Source organism: Chlorocebus sabaeus, chromosome 4, assembly GCF_047675955.1.
Source record: "Chlorocebus sabaeus isolate Y175 chromosome 4, mChlSab1.0.hap1, whole genome shotgun sequence".
Lineage (NCBI taxonomy): Eukaryota > Metazoa > Chordata > Mammalia > Primates > Cercopithecidae > Chlorocebus > Chlorocebus sabaeus.
Window position 1 is genome coordinate 25678714 of NC_132907.1, and position 18874 is coordinate 25697587.

The 18874-nt window shown below is 44.3% G+C and overlaps 1 protein-coding gene across 4 annotated transcripts in view; it reads right to left on the minus strand.

Moving 5' to 3' along the window:
* The window catches only part of OCLN (occludin), a 59990-nt gene extending 47774 nt beyond the window's left edge, over nt 1-12216 (minus strand). Inside the window, exons 1-2 of one of the 4 annotated variants that reach the window (XM_007974510.3) lie at nt 12112-12216; nt 720-836 (exon numbers count right to left, since the gene is read on the minus strand). In XM_007974510.3, the coding sequence (XP_007972701.3) occupies nt 720-769 (50 nt within the window). In that variant the 5' untranslated portion in view covers nt 770-836; nt 12112-12216. Of the gene's footprint in view, nt 1-719; nt 837-11862; nt 11997-12111 lie in introns of those variants that run through there. The other 3 variants (XM_007974504.3, XM_007974527.3, XM_007974519.3) reach the window with 3 other exon arrangements.
* Between the last annotated feature and the right edge of the window lie 6658 nt (nt 12217-18874).

The window sequence follows — 18874 nt, forward strand, 5'->3', positions numbered from 1 at the left end:
AAGTGCTGGGATTACAGGCATGAGCCCCCTGGCCTGGCCTTTTTTTTTCTTTTTTAGATGGAGTCTTGCTCTGTCTCTAGGCTGGAGTGCAGTGGCATCATCTCAGCTAACTGCAACCTCCGCCTCCTGGGTTCAAGTGAATCTCCTGCCTCCCGAGTAGCCAGAATTACGGGCAAGTAGCTGGGATTACAGGTGCGAGCCACCACACCCAGCTAATTTTTATAGTTTTAGTAGAGATGGGATTTCATCATGTTGGCCAGGATGGTCTTGATCTCTTGACCTTGTGATCCACCGGCCTCAGCCTCCCAAGGTGCTGGGATTACAGGCATGAGCCATGGCACCTGGCCTGGCCTAAAGCTGTCATTTTTAAAAACTGACAATATATTGCCAATGCCCATCTAAACGAGGCATTTAAACGGAAGCTTCATTATCATTTGTACACAACAAAAATGAACATAAAAATAAAAACCTTGGCAATCTCTTGAAACAAACATTAGCAATAGGTGACAGTAGTTGTCCTAGTACAGACAAACTGTCACTCTGAAAGTTGAGAGAAATTCACTTTTCAGTGCAGACCGTTTGATACAATTTAAATTTACAAGTACACGGATCATTTTATTTTTAAAAGCAAACACTTAAAAATGAAAGTTTCAACCATACTTATTGTTTACACGTGACAGACTTTTTAAAAGAGAATAACTAAAGGATTATTTACTTACAATTCATCAGGTCTGTAAGGAGGTGGACTTTCAAGAGGCCTGGATGACATGGCTGATGTCAATGGTCAGCTGATCTTCAGGATGAGCAATGCCCTATAGCTCCCAAGATAAACCAATCTAAGCAACAAAAGTAGGGTTATGGCATTACTACTGAGCTCACAGTTTCTTTCTTTTCTTCACCCCCTCCCCCCCACTGAGACAGGGTCTCACCCTGTCACCCAGGCTGGAGTGCAGTGGTCCAATCACAGCTCACTGCAGCCTTGACCTCCCAAGCTCAAGCCCTCCTCCTATCTCAGCTTCCCAAGTAGCTGGGACTATAGACATGCACCACCATGCCTGGCTAATTCCTCTATTTTTTGCACAAAAATTTGAAATATATATAATTTCATATTACTTTTGAAAGTTCATATTAAATGAGAACACATATGAAAGTGCACATATAGCAGCACTAGCACATACTAGCTCCTCAATGCAAACTAACAATCTAATGGGTTAAATGCCTTAATCATTAAAAAAGATAATAAAATGTATCTATAAATGGCAGAATTGTAGATATTTTCCCCCTTATTTCCTTTTCCAAGTCTCCAAAACCGAGCATACTTTTTATACAAGGGGAGAAAAAACACTATGCATAGTATTAATTGGTCGTTTTCTGAAATTTTGTCCTAATATTCTTCAGCACAAGTTCCTAAACATCTGAGAAGCAATTTCACTCACCAAGCATTTATTAAGTGCCTACACTAGACCAGGAGAGCCTGTGGGAGTGACGCATGAGAGCCAGCGCTGGGGTCCTGGTTCTTCCAGGCTGGTGTGGTGCTGATACACAGGTGGCTAGCTAATGGAACAGTGAGGAGACCAGGTGGGAACATGATGGAATGGTGTAGTCTTTTAAAATAAGGTTACAGTAAGAATATAGTGGATGGAGGATGAGTAAGAAAAGGGAGGGCTTTGAAAGTCTAGTGGAAATGTCTCACTTCCTTCAGGTAGGAAACAGGGAGCCAGTTCATGATTCTCGGCAAGGGAGGTGTAAGTTTGATTTGAAACAGATTTGAAGGACAAAGTCAACAGTAAAAAGAAGCACCTAGAGTCAGCAGCAGCAAACCTAGGTGTGAGGCATCAATGAAAGACTAGCTTAGGAGACAGAAGATGGGAAGGAAACTAACATTCAGCAGACACCTACCGACGTGCTGGGTGCTTTAAACAAAATCCTCCTTTCATCCTCAAAACAACCCTCCATGGTTGATTAGTCACTTTACAGATGCAAAGAGGGTCAGAAAAAGATGTAAAGTAATATGCTGAAGGTTATATGGATGACGACAGGGAGTCACTCAGAAGTAACTTGAACCCAGATGATCTCCTGTGCTTTTCACTATGCTAGTTTGAAACAGTGAGTTCCATTTGGGAAATACCAGCTTTTGTGGGGAGTGCACAGCTGGTGTTAGCATCCATGAGGAAGTGAAGGAGATCGTCTGCCTAGGTCTGTAGGTGGATCCATGGGCACTGAGAGCTCTCCAGGAAAAAGACAAGTCTCAGCAAGATGTGGTAAACACACAACTCCCAAACCTACAAAGCTTGAGGATTATTCTAGAAAACTCAGTGCTGGAGACACTGGCAAGGTACTTCCCACATCAGCTACAGAACTTTATGCCACTCCTTAGCTATGCTGAACCAACAATAAATTCTTTCCAGGCTATACCAGTGATTAGTAGAGTAGGGAACTTTGTAGAAGGTAAACTCCACGTGAACAGGAATTTTTGCCTGTTTTGTTCACTGATTAAAACAATGCCTGGCACATAGTAGACGTCCAAATAATTTGTTGAATGTTTACAGGAACCAGATTGGACCATGGATATCTCTGCCTGCAAAACCTCTTGTGCTTTCAAGTTGAAGGTAATGGAAAAGTATCAGAGTAACTTTAAAAGGTATGATCCTTGAATGACACTTGAGCAACATCTATAATGAGTATATTAAAGTATCTGATTTGTTTTCCTTTTCTAATAAGGCCTGTACAATCATACATTACTATATTAACAGCAGTACATCAATTTAAACTGTTAAAACTTTTTTTTAAATTAATGGCAACTCTTCTTTTTTTTTTGAGCCGAGTCTCGCTCTGTCGCCAGGATGGAATGCATTGGCACGATCTCAGCTCATTGCAACCTCTGCCTCCCGGCTTCAAGCAATTCTTCTGCCTCAGCCTCCAGAGTAGCTGGGACTATAGGCGCATGCTGCCACGCCCAGCTAATTGTTTGTATTTTTAGTAAAGACAGGGTTTCACCATGTTGCGGAGAATTAACTCTCTCAGAATTAAACTCTGCCCAACTGTTAGATAAATCCTCAAAGATGGAAATATAATGTTAATAAACACCAACACAATTAGCATAATGTTCCAAAGACATGAAGGAAGATGACTTTTCTACATTTTTGAAAACCACTTTATTAAAGTATACCATACAGAAAAGTGCAGAAATCTAAGTGTACACAGCCCTGTAACTAGCACTCAAGTCAATTTCTCTGGTTTTTTTTTTTTTTTTTTTTTTTTGAGACAAAGCCTCACTCTGTCGCCCAGGATGAAATGCAGTGCCATCATCTCAGCTCACTGCAACCTGCCTCCCACGCTCAAGCCATCCCCCCGCCTCAGCCTCCCAAGTAGCTGGACTACAGGCACATGCCACCATGCCTGGTTAATTTTTGTTTTTTTAGTAGAGATAAGGTATCACCATGTTGCCCAAGCTGGTCTCAAACCCCTGAGCTCAAGCTATCCACCTGCCTTGGCCTCCCAAAGTACTGGGATTACAGGCATGAGCCAACACACCTGGTCAATTTCTCTATATTCTAATAATGGTGAAACACACACACAAATGAGCAATTTAGGCCAAAATGTTTTGGTACTATAAAAAGGCAAAAGTCCAAACTGTCTTCCAAACTGATGTTCAGAAAAAGAACATTAAGGAAAACTGATTTTAGGCCAGGCGAGGTGGCTCACACCTGTAATCCCAGCACTTCGGAGGCAGGTGGATCACTTGAGGCAAGGAATTCAAGACCAGTGGACCAACATGGTGAAACCCCATCTCTACTAAAAATACGAAAACTTAGCCAGGCATGTTGGTGCATGCCTGTAAACCCAGCTCCTTGGGAGGTTGAGGTAGGAGAATCGCTTGAACCTGGGAGGCGGATGTTGCAGTGAGCCAATATTGCGCCATTGCACTCCAGCCTGGGCAAAAAGAGCAAAACTCCGTCTCAAAAAAAAAAAAAAAAAAAAAAGCAAGCTCGTTAAGAACAAGTCACACCACACCAACTTCACTTCCTTTTCTGGGAAGGTTACCAGACTGGTGGATGATGGGAATGCAGAGAGAAAGAATCCTGAGAATCTTGAGCACATCCTTGTGTGGGTGGGCAGATTCCCAAGGGGCTGAATTATGGCACCCCATTAGCACAAAAGAATGAACCATTTATGTCCACCTGGTGGGAGGTCTCCAGTGGTAACCGAAGTGGAGGAGACAGCTTATCCAGATTTGCAGCTGACCAAACACACCGGAAAGGATAACTAACCCATTGGCTAGGCCATCAACACTAAGCAAGAACTCTCTGTAAAATAAGAATGTTGAGTTTAAAACAACCTAGTGGTTTTAACAGCCCCCATTTACTGGCTCACAATCTGAGACAAATTCTTTATCTCCTCTAAGTGCACTCCTCTGTCAAATTTGGGAATAATCCTGACCTCTGCACTGGGATAAGAAAAAGTCTTAAAGAGCCAAGCGCTGTGGCTCACACCTGTAATCCCAGCACTTTGGGAGGCCAACGCAGGTGGATCACGAGGTCAAGAGATGGAGACCATCCTGGCTAACTGGTGAAACCCCGTCTCTACTAAAAATAATACAAAAATTAGCTGGGCGTGGCGACGTGCTCCTGTAATCCCAGCTACTCAGGAGGCTGAGGCAAGAGAATCTCTTAAATCCAGGAGGAGGAGGTTGCAGTGAGCAGAGATCATGCCAATGCACTCCAGCCTGGTGACAGAGCGAGACTCCGGCTCAAAAAAAAAACACAACAAAAAGTCTTCAAGAAAATGGGCAACTGCATTCATCATAAGGTGGTTATCCTGAAAGTGAGAAATTTCAGTGCTTTGGCACTTAGGTATATTGTATCCATTTTCAAATACAGCTGACCCTCCACATCCATGGGTTTTAAATCCAGATTCAACCAACCTCAGACAGAAAATACTCAGGGGAAAAAAAATTAAAAATAACAGGGCAGGTACAGTGGTTCACACCTGCAATCCCAACACTCTAGGAAGCTAAGGCAGGAAGATCACTTGAACCCAGGAGTTCAAGACCGACCACAGCAACATAGCAAGACCCCATCTCTACAAAAAAATTTTTCTTAAAATTAGCCAGGCATGGTGGCACATGCTATAAGCTCCAGCTACTCAAGAGACTGAGGTGGGAGGATCTCTTGAGCAGAGGAAGTTGAGGCTGCAGTGAGAGCCATGATCACGTCACTGTATTCCAGCCTGAGTAACATTAATACCTTGTCTAAAAAAATAATAAACAGTAAAACAAAAAATACAGATTTTTAAAACTACAATATCACAATTCTATGTAGCATTTACACTGTATTAGGTATTATAACTAACCTAGAGATTACTTAAAGTCTACAAGAGGTCTGGGTGCGGTGGCTCACACCTGTAATTCCAGCTCTTTGGGAGCCCAAGACGGGCGGATCACTTGAGGTCAGGAGTTCGACACCAGCCTGGCCAACATGATGAAACCCTGTCTCTACTAAAAATACAAAAAGTAGCTGGGCATGGTGGTGCATGCCTGTAATCCCAGCTACTTCGGAGGCTGAGGCAGGAGAATCGCTTGAGCCCAGGAGGCAGAGTTTGCAGTCGGCCAAGACTGCATCACTGCACTCCAGCCTAGATGATGCAGCGAGATTCTGTCTCGAAAAAACAATTAAAAAAAATTTAAAAAAGTATACAAGAGCATTTAGGCCATATGCAAATACAAAGCTATTTTGTAACAGGGACTTCAGCCTCCTCAGATTTTAGTATCATGGGGTCCTGGAAGCAACCTCTCACAGATACTGAAGGGTGACTATATTGGTAGCATAAATGAGTCATTTTTAAAATGTAAACTGGATTTTTTTTTTCTTTTTCTTTTGAGACAGAGTCTAGTTCTGTCGCCCAGCCTGGAATGCAATGGCGTGATCTCGGCTCAATGCAACCTCCACCTCCCTGATTCAAGCAATTCTCCCACCTCAGCCTCCTGAGTAGCTGAGATTACCAGCGCATGCCACCAGACCAGGCTAAGTTTTGCATTTTTAGTAGAAATGGGATTTTACCATGTTAACCAAGCTGGTCTCAAACTCCTGACCTCAGGTGATCCACCCGCCTCGGCCTCCCAAAGTGCTGGGATTACAAGCATAAGCCACCACGCCCAGCAGTAAACTGAATTTTTTTTTTTTTTTTTTTGAGACGGAGTCTTGCTCTGTCGCCCAGGCTGGAGTGCAGTGGCGCGATCTTGGCTCCCTGCAAGCTCCGCCTCCCGGGTTCTCGCCATTCTCCTGCCTCAGCCTCCCGAGTAGCTGGAACTACAGGCGTCCGCCATCTCGCCCGGCTAATTTTTTGTATTTTCAGTAGAGACGGGGTTTCACCGTGTTAGCCAGGATGGTCTCGATCTCCTGACCTCGTGATCCGCCCGCCTCGGCCTCCCAAAGTGCTGGGATTACAGGCGTGAGCCACCGCGCCCGGCCAGTAAACTGAATTTTTTAAAAGTCAATTCCATAGTACAGTATAGAGGAGAACTAACTTAATAATCGTTCATTTTTAAAGGTGCATTTCTTTGGTAAGAATTTCAACAAAAGCTAACAAGCGATCCCAAACTTTATTTACAGAAATAGTGCTCATATCTAGGAATAATACGCTATTAAAAAGAACTAACAAAACCTGATTTGTACATCATATTCTAAACTACGTGCCTCTCCAGGAGGGTGACTAAGAACGTTAAAGATCTAGAAAAGCTGGCCAGGCACAGTGGCTCACGCCTGTAATCCCAGCACTTTGGGAGGCCAAGGCAGGTGGATCACAAGGTCAGGAGATCGAGACCATCTTGACCAACATGGTGAAATCTCGTCTCTACTAAAAATACAAAAATTAGTTGAACTTATAATCCCAGCTACTTGGGAGGCTGAGGCAGGAGAATCGCTTGAACCCAGGAGGCAGAGGTTGCAGTGAGCTGAGATTGTGCCGCTGCACTCCAGCCTGGAGTGAGAGCCAGAGTGAGACGCTGCCCCCCCCCCAAAAAAAAAATCTAGAAAAACCATGTCTTAAGACAAACAATTAGAAAAACAGGAAATGGGCCGGGCGCGGTGGCTCAAGCCTGTAATCCCAGCACTTTGGGAGGCCGAGACGGGTGGATCACGAGGTCAGGAGATCGAGACCATCCTGGCTAACACGGTGAAACCCCATCTCTACTAAAAAAATTAAAAAAAAAAACTAGCCAGGCGAGGTTGCGGGCGCCTGTAGTCCCAGCTACTCGGGAGGCTGAGGCAGGAGAATGGCGTAAACCCGGGAGGCGGAGCTTGCAGTGAGCTGAGATCCGGCCACTGCACTCCAGCCTGGGCGACAGAGGGAGACTCCGTCTCAAAAAAAAAAAAGAAAGAAAAAAAAAAAAAAAAGAAAGAAAAACAGGAAATGTTTGGCCTGGAGAACTGAACATTAGAAGAATCACTTTAGTAGCCCTGAGGTATCTGAAGAGCTGTCTTTGTTATCCTAGAAATGGTTAAAAAAAAAAAAAAAAAAAAATCCAAAAACCACCATGTTAGGCAGCCTCTCCCTCACCGTGACCCCACACCCCCTCCAAAAATAACTAACAACAATTTGAGCTCATGCAATTTATGAAAAGCTTAAGTTATTTGATATTTTTTTGGAGACCAGACTGGAGGACTTCTAAGGTCTCTGAAATTTCAAAGTGAATCTGTGACTGTGCTTTAAAGCCGGCAGCCAAAGGTGAAAGAGGACCAATGCCCAGCACAGCAACATTAACAATCTGTACATGTGTTGAGTGAAGGAAAAAATAAAATGAGGAATGAAGAGACCACTTATCAACTACATGAACTTATGTCAAGAGTGACAAGGACAGAAGTCAGATAGCTAAATTAGTGTCAGGGGCAAAAGGGAAGCAGCAGATCCCTGTCAAATATGTTAATCTGAAAACCAGCATCTTGAGCTAATGATAATATATAAAAAGCGTTCTCCCCTTGACAGTGTTTACTGACCAAAAGCTGTCTTAATGGAAAACTAAGCTAAGATGAAAAAAATAGGCTGAGGCTGGGTGAGGTGGCTCACACTTGTAATCCTAGTACTTTGGGAAGCCAAGGCAGAGGGATTGTTTGAGCCCAGAACTTCAAGATCAGGCTGGACAACAGAGACTCGTCTCCATCTTAAAAAAAAAAAAAAATATATATATATATATATATATATATATAGAGAGAGAGAGAGAGAGAGAGAAGAAGAAAAAAAAAAAAAGACTAAAAATGCTTTGCCCTCAAATTATTCTTTAAAGAAAACTCTCAATAAGTGAAAAATAAACATATTTAAGAGAAGTCTGTTCCTTTTAGGGCACATGCAGTAACTGTCAATTTGTCTTTAAAAAGTTTAAGTTGTGCCTTATATTAAATGATTTATATTATAGGCACATCATTAAATTGTCTAAAAATTTGAAGTTAGGCAGATTTTGTAATAGACTGTGTCAGAAATTGTATTTTTAATAAACCTTCCAAGTGATTTTTTAACACACCACATATTTTGAGAATTGCTGTTTACAATAATGGTGTCAATCCAAAAAGGACATTGATCTTACAATTTCCTGTCTAGAAAGCCCAGATCTTTTACACAGCAGACACCTGCTGTTCACATCTCAGCTCAGATGCCACCTTCTGGGAGATGCCCTCCCAGTTCCTCACTCCATCACACAAAACTTGTTTTTTCAGAGCAAACTCCCCTCTGCCCTCATACCTAAAATTATTTTAGGTATTATCTCCACCCCATCTGGAATGCCCGCATCCCAGGCATCGAATGTCTATTTTGACCATCATTTATATCCCTGGTCCCTGAAACTAGCCCTGGCACAAAGTGATTGTCAATGAGTATTCAATAAAACCAAGTCAATTATTAGATTTGGGATTTCAATCCAGCAGTGAATGCCTTGAAGTTCTTCACACAACACCCAATCAACGTATTTTTTTTCCTTTATTTCCAACTTCAGTGTGTCAAATGTAATTGAGTCGAGTCTAAGAGAAAGGGAGAAAAAGAGGACTGAACAGTCTGAGAAGCACCTGTGAGCCTGTTAGAAAGGCAGAATTCCAGGTCCCACTCCTGACCTCCCAATCAGAATCTGTGTTTTAACAAGATCCCTAAGTGATTCATACTACAGCCAAGACTGGAATCACTGGGTTACGGAACAGTGGCAACCCTAGGGGTCAAACGAAAAGCCTCACAGAAATCTACATGGTCTGTTTACTCTCTTATTTCTATAAATAGTAATTTCATGAAAAAGATCCACTGATATTCCAATCAAATAAGCCTTAAAATGCAACTGAAGAAAACTTCCTTCTGGGACGTTCCTGGGAAGGTGAAAGATGTTACATCAGATCATTTATGTGGTTAAAAGTAATCTATCATGTTGGAAAGGCAGTAATTCCAACATTACCTTTAGAAGAAAAAAGAATTAGGCCGGGCGCGGTGGCTCACGCCTATAATCCCAGCACTTTGGGAGGCCGAGGCGGGCGGATCACAAGGTCAGGAGATCGAGACCATGGTGAAACCCCGTCTCTACTAAAAAATAGAAAAAAATTAGCCGGGCGCAGTGGCGGGCGCCTGTAGTCCCAGCTACTCAGGAGGCTGAGGCAGGAGAATGGCGTGAACCCGGGAGGCGGAGCTTGCAGTGAGCCGAGATTGCGCCACTGCACTCCAGCCTGGGCGATAGAGCGAGACTCCGTCTCAAAAAAAAAAAAAAGAAGAAGAAGAAGAAAAAAGAATTTTACCATGACATCAAGCAAAATGCGGGAAATCTTGTATCAAGCTATAGGTACTAGTCAATGGTACAAAGGTCCAGAAAAATCCCCCAAATCTGGTTCTGGAATATCAAGGACCACTGCTTCTGATATTCCTTCCCAGATTAGCTGAAGCAGTTTGCAAGCAAGCCCACGCAACACGTTTCCCCCACAGCATGTGCCCGCTTTTAAAACGGAGTTCTACTAAGGTCTGCCTTTTAGAGTTGTTGGGATAATTAAATGAGAAAATACAGAATGCTTTTAGCACAGTGCCTCACGTGCAGGAGACACTGCCCATTATTTCCCGAAATGGCCTGGAAGCTGCCAAAAGGTGGAGAATCATGTCTTAACGACCTCCCTATCCTCCGCTCCATCACCTAACAAAGGAGGCCCCTAATAACTAAATAACTTGCAAAACGACAAAAAAAAAAAAAAAAAAAAAAAAGTTTTGCTTTGTTTGAGGAAATATCTGTGCCGCCCACACACACTCAAAAAGCACCACTAAGAAAATATTCATAAAGGTCGGGCGTGGTGGCTTCCTGCCTGTAATCCCAGCACTTTGGGAGGCCGAGGCAGGTGGATCACCTGAGGTCAGCAGTTCAAGATCAGCCTGACCAACATGGCAAAACTCCGTCTCTACTAAAAATACAAAAATTAGCCGTGCATACTAGTGGGTGCCTGCAATCCCAGCTATTCGGGAGGCTGAGCAGGAGAATCACTTGAACCCGGGAGGCAGAGGTTGCAGTGAGCCCAGATACGCCACTGCACTCCAGCCTGGGAGACACAGTCGGACTCCGTCTCAAAAAAGCAAAAAATAATAATAATAATAAAAACAAAAGAAAGACTCATACGTACAGTGCAAAAGAACTATTGTTACACTTGGGAATGCCTAGTTTTCTAAATCACCATAAGTGCCTTCATGGGAAGCGTTTTTCTTTTCCAGGTATTCCAATAATACACCTGTTGCCTAAGGGCCACACACTAACTGGCCTAGAAAGCTGCCGCCTCCTCGCCCGGGATAATTCCCCAAGCGGGCAGTGTAGCCAGCGAGCCCCGGATCCGGCCCTCGAGCCCGATGGCATCCCGAGGAGCACGAGGACCTCGGCGCCGCTCCCAACCCCTAGGCGCAGAGGCCATCTTGGCCCTTGACCCCCGCTCCCCGCAAGCTTCCTTCCACGCAGGCAACATGGCTGGCGTGCGGGGCCGGCCCAGTCCCGGAGGTCCCCAAACTCCGTGGCCCGGCTGGACGCGGGTCCCGGCGTCCGTGAGCCCCGAGGCGCTCCCGGGCAGCGCGCGCCCGCGTTCGCTGGGCAGGCACCGCCCGGAGGCAGTTCCGCCCCCCTGGCGGCAGCCCTTTTGGTCACGGGTGAGAATCCCAAGCGTGAGCAGCTTCCCTCGAACTGCAGCTTCACTCGAAATTAACTCCGTGAACCCCAGCTTAAATCGGCGCGGGTTCACACAACTCCCAACAAGTGGATTCGAAGTAGCCAGTGTGGCCCACACCGTGACTCCCGGAATATTTCACAGACTGAATCCAACCCCCGTCTCCCCAGGATACCCAAAGGAGTGGGCTGGGGTGGGGTGGGAGCGGAAGGGATGAAATTCCCCCCGGGATCTAAGCGGCTCGGACAAGCAAGCAGTCCCTCGCTGCAGCCTCAAGCTTAGGACCCCCAACTGGGGGACCCCCAGCTGGGCGCAGGACCCCTCTCCATGAGGGCCGCCCCCCAAAACTGCAGCCCCAGAGCTGATGCAGGATCGTCGCTGTTCAGGAATGTCCTGCCTCATAAAAGTGAAAAGTTGCCCGCGCCGCTGAGGCACTGCTAGCTTTAAGCGTCTCCGCGGAATAAAGCTTGATCGGCGGCTCCAAGCCGCCCCTTGTCCGGGGAGGCAGCCTCCCAAGTTGGCCGGTGCTGCTCTCTCCGCAGACCCGCGCCTCTCCGGTTCCCACGAGTCCCAGCCCGGGGACGAAACTGCCACCGAAACCAGCGCGGAGCGTCCTCCCCCCCGCACCTCCCCTAACAGAGGCGCCGCGGTCCCCCCACGGGGACCCTGGGGGCTCCCGTGCGCCCCTGACGCCGCGCCCAACACTCACCCACTTGCCGCACCTGGGCCCGACCCACCGGGGGCCAACCGAGCCAGTGAGCGCGCTCACCTGGCGGGCGCACCTGACGCCGCGCCGACCGCCAGCGCGCAGCCAGGGACTGGGCTGGGGACGTCTCCTCCCCCTCCTCTCTCTCCTTCCCCTCCTCCCCCTTCTCCCTACAACCGGCCCTGCCCCCGGGCATGCGCACCAACGTGGAGAGGGTGCGAGAAGCCTGCGGGCCAGCCCCGAGAGACCCACCTGCTGCGTCCCGGACGGGCTCCTCGGCGCCCTGGCCCTAGCTTTAGGTTCTTGCCGCCTCCGCCGGAGGAAGCAGGGAGGGAGAGGTGGGCGCGGGAGTGTAGGTGTGGTGTGTCGGCCTCCTCCCTCGGTGACCCATTCACCTGAAACTCGGATGGGAGGGGGCGGGAGGACGCAGCCCTGCTTCCCACACCCTGCCAGCGCGCTGTTAAAGGAACCGCGCGATGTTCCGGCCCGAGGGGCGGAGCGCAGAGGAGCAGCGCGGGCTCCCAGGGGGCAGCACGGATGGGGGTCCCGGACCACCTAGGGGTGCGTTTGGTGCTCCGCCTGCTTCACATGGAACCTTGGGTGTCTGACGGAGAGAGGTCGAACGAGGTCCGGAGGGGACTGTTTCCTCCGGAAAGGGTCTAGGCACTAAGCACTTTGATAGGAAAGGCACGTCCTCACGGGACACTTTTCTGCTTCCAAAATTTGATTGAACTGTTGCTGGAAAAAGGCATCTAGATGTGTTGCTCCCACGAAAGACTCCTGGGAAAATTTCAAAACTCGTGTGTAAATATTGGCGCTATTTCTGAATCTCTAGATTCAGAATAAGACAATTACTTAGTGGGGATAAAATGAGGGTGAACTACTGTAGCTGTTAGTTGCCGTCCAGCAAGCTAAAGTGCATAATACACAGTTTACACATCACCACCTCAAGGTCCTCCCATGCCCACCCGTTCCGAAATGTAACTGGTCCGCTCTTGGGGACGGGGAGATTTAAACTATTATGGTTCTTTGGCCTAAGAAAAAGCACCTTATACTTTGTTTACCAACCTGTAGTGCTTTAAGAACCCTACTTAAAAAGCAAAATGAACCTGGTTTATTTGTTTTTTTTTTTAAGAAAACGAAAAAGCACCTTAGTCCTGGGTGCTGTATTCTATTTGTTGATCTGGATTATGGTTCCAAAGGAAATTTCATAGTCTGCACTTAACACTGTGTATGTTTTTATGTATGTTTGTTGTTTTTGAACATAGTTTTAAATTGTACTCCAGGATGAGGTAATTATAGTTCTTGGCATTTATCTGCATTGAAAGCGAACTGTTAGGTTTCTTAAATCCTGCTTGTCTTTGCGTTCCAATCTGGAATGTCAGCATTGCTAATAAATTTCTATCCAATCCCACCCACTTCTCTACCTTTAATTAAATGGTTGGAGATGTGACTCTCCCATACATTAGATCTTAAGGCACAATTCATACTTAAGGAAGTAAAAGCACCATGTAAATATGAGGTATTTCAGATGATGACAGCTTTAATGGGTAATTAATTTAATTGGTATTTTTTTCGTGGAAGTCATTGCTACAAATGCTTTAATATGACTATGTAGTTTTTGAATGATGCAGTTTAAATTGGTATTGTTAACACTGGGGAAGTCAGGTTAATCCTCTTAATGTTCCCTGTCAGATTACTGAAATCTCCAAACATTCCACTTGGTTTATAATTAAACAAGGGAACATTTCCTAATACTCTCAGATTTGTAAACACATGTCCATTATTTTATAATATATTTTGATATGTTCTGAAGAGGAGATCTTAGGAGTGTTTTTCCACTTTATAAAAGAGAGTTCACATACCATAAAATTCACCCTTTTAAAGGGCACGTACAATTCAGTGGGTTTTAGTATACTCACCAGATTGTACAACCATCACCACCATCTAATTCCATTTTAATCACCCCCAAAAGAAACCCCATGCCCATTAATAGTCACTCTCCATTTCCCCTCTCCCCTCATCCCTCGGCAACCGCTAATGTACTTTCTGTCTCTATTAATTTGCCTGTTCTGGACATTTTATATGAATGGATAATACAATATGTGCCCTTTGTGTCTGTCTTCTTTCACTTAGCATAATGTTTTAAAGGTTCATCCATGTTGTAGTGTGTATCAGTACTTCGTTCCTTTTTATAACTGAATAATATTCCGTTGTATCGATGTATCACATTTTGTTTAATCATTCATCTGTTGATGAACATTTGGGTTGTTTTTCCTTTGGGGGTGCTATGAATAATGTTACTATGAATATTTGTGTACAAGTTTTTTTGTGGATGTATGTTTTCAGTTCTCTTGGTAAATTAGGTTTTTAAATTAAACTTTTTATCATTTTAAGATAATAACTTATGCATATCATATTATTTTGCTTATTCGTACCCTAAACCTAAACTCAAAGACATGTTGTGTTGGGTAGAAGGTTAGTTTTCATATTTTATTTGCTTTCCCAATTCATTCCTTCAACTATTTTCTGAGTGCTCTGTACACATGAGTGAACAAAACTCAAAAATCTCTGTGAAACTTACTTTCTAGTTAGTTCTGAGTTCATCCATATGGAATAATAGGATTCATTAAGTTGAAATATATGAATTCTATTTTATTCGCTTGAGATTAATTTTCTAAACAACACAGCATCAAAAGAACAGTTAACTATTGCCCAATATTGTATATATTTGGTAGTTGAAAGTGTCTAGAAAGAAAAATCCAGCCTTAACACTTAAACACATCATTCTTCAATACCAAAACAAAATTTGTTGGATGTTAAATGATGCCATGCTCGATTTAATCTAAAATTTACATAATCATAAATTATAGCAAAATTTAACTACTATATTTTTACCAAATATTCCTTCTTGGCAACTCACATTAGTATTGAGTAGTATCCACTATTGGATATTACTTAATGAAAATCCCCATGACTCAGAGCAATGTAAATATTATTCTCAGAAGAACCCCATGATTAGAAGCTTGTTGACTTTACCTGCAGTCAAATGGATGATAAGATGAAAAAACAATTTTTTTCTCCTTTTTTATGTGTAAAAGAGAAACTTAAGAGCTCAGATTATGGTGTCAGAAATTTCATTTGAAATTCCAGTGTTGCTGCCTAGTAGCTGGGTAGGACTAAAGGAAATTAAACTACATAAGCCTCATTTTTTTCCACCGTAAATTTGAGATGATAATAAACAATACTATCTTTATAAGTCTGTTGGTGGGAATGTGGAACATTCACCAAGACAGTCTATATGCTGAGCCATGAAACAAATCTCAATAAATTTAACAAGCCATTGCTGTATCCTATCTGCCTGAATAGTTCCTGTCACATAGGAATTCCATAACTATGTGTTGGATGAATGAATGAATGACTATAGCCCTGCTTCCCAAATCCAACGTACCTGTGGAGTCTTGTCCTCCTCTCAGATGGCCTCCTGCCATTGTGAAACCTGCACATTCCTTAGTAGCATTTCAAGGCTTACATTCTAGTACTAGGGTTTAGAGGGGAAAAGACGGGAGATTAAAATAGTTCCACGGTTTCCACTCTGCCTTGCCTACTTAGTAAATGAATTCAAGCACTGGTATGTGTCCAAGGCAACTCAGTTTGGAGTTGCTGAGGGCCTGGCCTGAAAGGCCTCTGGTTTCTCTGCCCAATTATGAAGAGGGAGGCTCCTGGTCCACACAGGAGAGTTTCCTTGGACAGGTGTATGGAAGAATTTATGGGGCAGCCACTAGGAAGACAATTTCTAAAAGGATGATTACACTAGATGAGTAAACCTTTATCTCCTCAATTCCTATGTGTTAAGCAAGATCCTCCTGGGAGGAATCCACATTTAAACAAAGAGACTCAGCACCTGAGCAGGAACTGCAACAGGTGGAAGAATAACAATAGCACCATTTACTCAGGAAAAACATGTTATAAGTACAATGCTAAGTGTTTTTTTGGTTTTCTGTTTGTTTGTTTTGAAACAGAATCTCATCTGTAGCCCAGGCTGGAGTGCAGTGGTGTGATCGGCTCACTGTAACCTCCGCCTCCCAGGCTCAAATGATTCTCCTACCTCGGCCTCCCAAATAGCTGCGACTACAGGCACCTGCCACCACGACTGGCTAATATTTGTATTTTTAGTAGAGACGGGGGTTTCACCTTGTTGGTCAGGCTGGTCTCGAACTCCTGACCTCAGGTGATACCCATGCCTTGGCCTCTCAAAGCACTGGGATTACAGGGATGAGCCACCATGCCTGGCAGTTTTATGGTTTTTAAATTTTTTTTCTATTTTGGGGGGTTTTTTTGAGATAGAGTCTCCCTCTGTTGCCCAGGCTGGAGTGCAATGGCGTGATCTTAGCTCACTGCAACCTCTGCCTCCCAGGTTCAAGCGATTCTCCTGCCTCAGCCTCCCAAGTAGCTGGGATTACAGGTGCCTGCCACCACGCCCAGCTAATTTTGTGTGCTTAGTAGGGTTGGGGTTTCTCCATGTTAGTCAGGCTGGTCTCCAACTCCTGACCTCAAGTGATCCACCCACCTCAGCTTCCCAAAGTGCTGGGATTACAGGCGTGAGCCACCACGCCCGGCCCTGGCCGAGTATTTTTATTTTTTATTTTTTTGGTCTTTACAACAACCTTATGATGTACTATTATTTTCCCCATTTTACACATAGGAAAACTAAAGCTCAGAAAGTATTGATGATTTACTCAAGTTGTCTACTAAGTTGTAGAGTCAGGATTCAAAAGCAGGTCATCTGATTCTTGAACGAATGTTCTTAACAGTTTTACTATATTTTAGGACTACTTTTTGTCTATAGGCAATATTCTGTTTCTTACCGAGTCCAAGTTACATGACTGTTAGCCTTACAACAATTTATCAAGCTGTACATAAATGTTTTATATACATTTTTGTAGGAATTTTGCATTTCATAATTTTAAAAAAATTATTTTGAGTCACCTCTGTCACCCAGGCTGGAGTGTAGTACCATGATTATGGCTCACTGCAGCCTCTATCTCCTGGGCTCAAGCAATCCTCCCACGTCAGCCTCCTGGGTAGCTGTACAGGCATGCACCCACAACTGGCTGTTTTTTGTTGTTGTTGTTGTTTTTTTTTAGTAAAGATGAGATCAGACCGGGCGCAGTGGCTCATGCCTGTAATCCCAGCATTTTGGGAGGCCGAGGTGGGTGGATCACTTGAGGTCAGGAGTTCCAGACCAGCTTGGCCAACATGGTGAAACCTCATCTCTATTAAAAATACAAAAAACATTAGCCCAGCGTGGTGGCAGCACCTGTAATCTCAGTTACTTGGGAGGCTAGGGCAGGAGAATTGCTTGAAACCAGGATGAGAGACTGCAGTAAGTCAAGATTGCGCCATTGCACTCCAGCCTGGGTGACAGAGCGAGACTCCGTCTCAAAAAATATAGAAATAGAAATAGATAGAGATGAGGTCTCTCTATGTTGCCCAGGCTAGTCTCAAATTCTTGGGCTCAAGTAGTCCTCCCATCTCTGCCTCCCAAAGTGCTGGGATTATAGGTGTGAGCCACCACTTCCGGCCAAAATTTGCTAATAGGATTTAGTTGGAGACCTACATCCAGGATTTTTGTTTTGTGAATAATGTTTTTCAAATACTAACAGAAAATACATTCATAGGATCAGAGTAAGTTGAGATCATCATCTAAAGAGAGAGTAAATGAGTTTGGCGTGGGACAGAATATTGGCACAATTATAAGGATAATACAGAGAAAGAGATTTGGGACTGATTTTTAAAAATTTTATCAGTTGTCTATTGCAGTGGAAAATTGGCCTTGCAGGCTTTTTCAGGAACTAGCCTTCCTGAATCTTTTAAGCTCAAAAAAGGAAAGAGGAAAAAGTAAACATTAACCAAATACTGCCTTCACTTACCTGCTTTTAACTTCACGGGGCTCTTTACCTCCTGTGTCCGCAAACTGGAAAGGTAATAATAATTATCTTGTAATTTAGCATAAGGAATCCTAACCCTAGGAAAATCACTTGAACTGGGTCAGTGTGAAACCAACACACTTTAAGCAGATCACAAATTTCTCTTATTCTTTGGTTTTGAGGTACAGGACTCCTTTTATTTGGTATAGGGGTTTCCAAATAGCAGCTTTTCTTGTTTTTTGTTTTTGTTTGAGACAGAGTGTCGGAGTCTCATTCTGTCTCCCAGGCTGGAGTGCGGTGGCACAATCTCGGCTCACTGCAACCTCCACTTGCTGGGTTCAAGCATCCTCCTGCCTCAGCCTCCCGAGTAGCTGGGATTACAGGCGCACACCACCACGCCTGGCTAATTGTTGTATTTTTAGTAGAGATGGGGTTTCGCTATGTTGGCCAAGCTGGTCTTGAACTCCTGACCTCAAGTGATCTGCCCTCTTCAGCCTCCAAAATGCTGGGATTACAGGCATGAGCCACTGCACCTGGCCCCATATGGCAGCTTTTCTGATTTTACTTGGAGTTTCTTTAGGAGAAACTCAAGGAGCCTACAAGCAAAAACTCACTACAGTTCCTGAAATGTTGTTGTTGGCTGACACAGGGTACAGCGTAAGTGGTACATATGGGAATTGTATGTGAAAAGGAGTATTTATTCAGTCAGGAAATATTTACCTCAGTACCTGCTGTATACCAGACCCTGTTCTAAGCCCTGGAAATACAGTGGACTCAGGACAGACAAGGTCCTTTATGGAAGTTTAGGGAGGAAAGAGTTAGGAGAGGAAATACAACAAAGATGATGAAACTGAAAATAAACAAGATAATGATAAGTGACTTGGAGAAACTAAACCAGCTAAGGGGACAGAGAAGGCTAGGAGAGGCAGGTGGAGGAACAGCTGCCTTGTAGAGTGGTCACAGGTGGCTGCTCTGAAGAGGTGACATTTGAGCCAAGACTTCTAGTGAGAAGGAACCAGCCATGCAAAGATCTGTGACAAGAACATTCTAGGGCTAGAATCTAGGACTGCTTTGGACATTCAAAG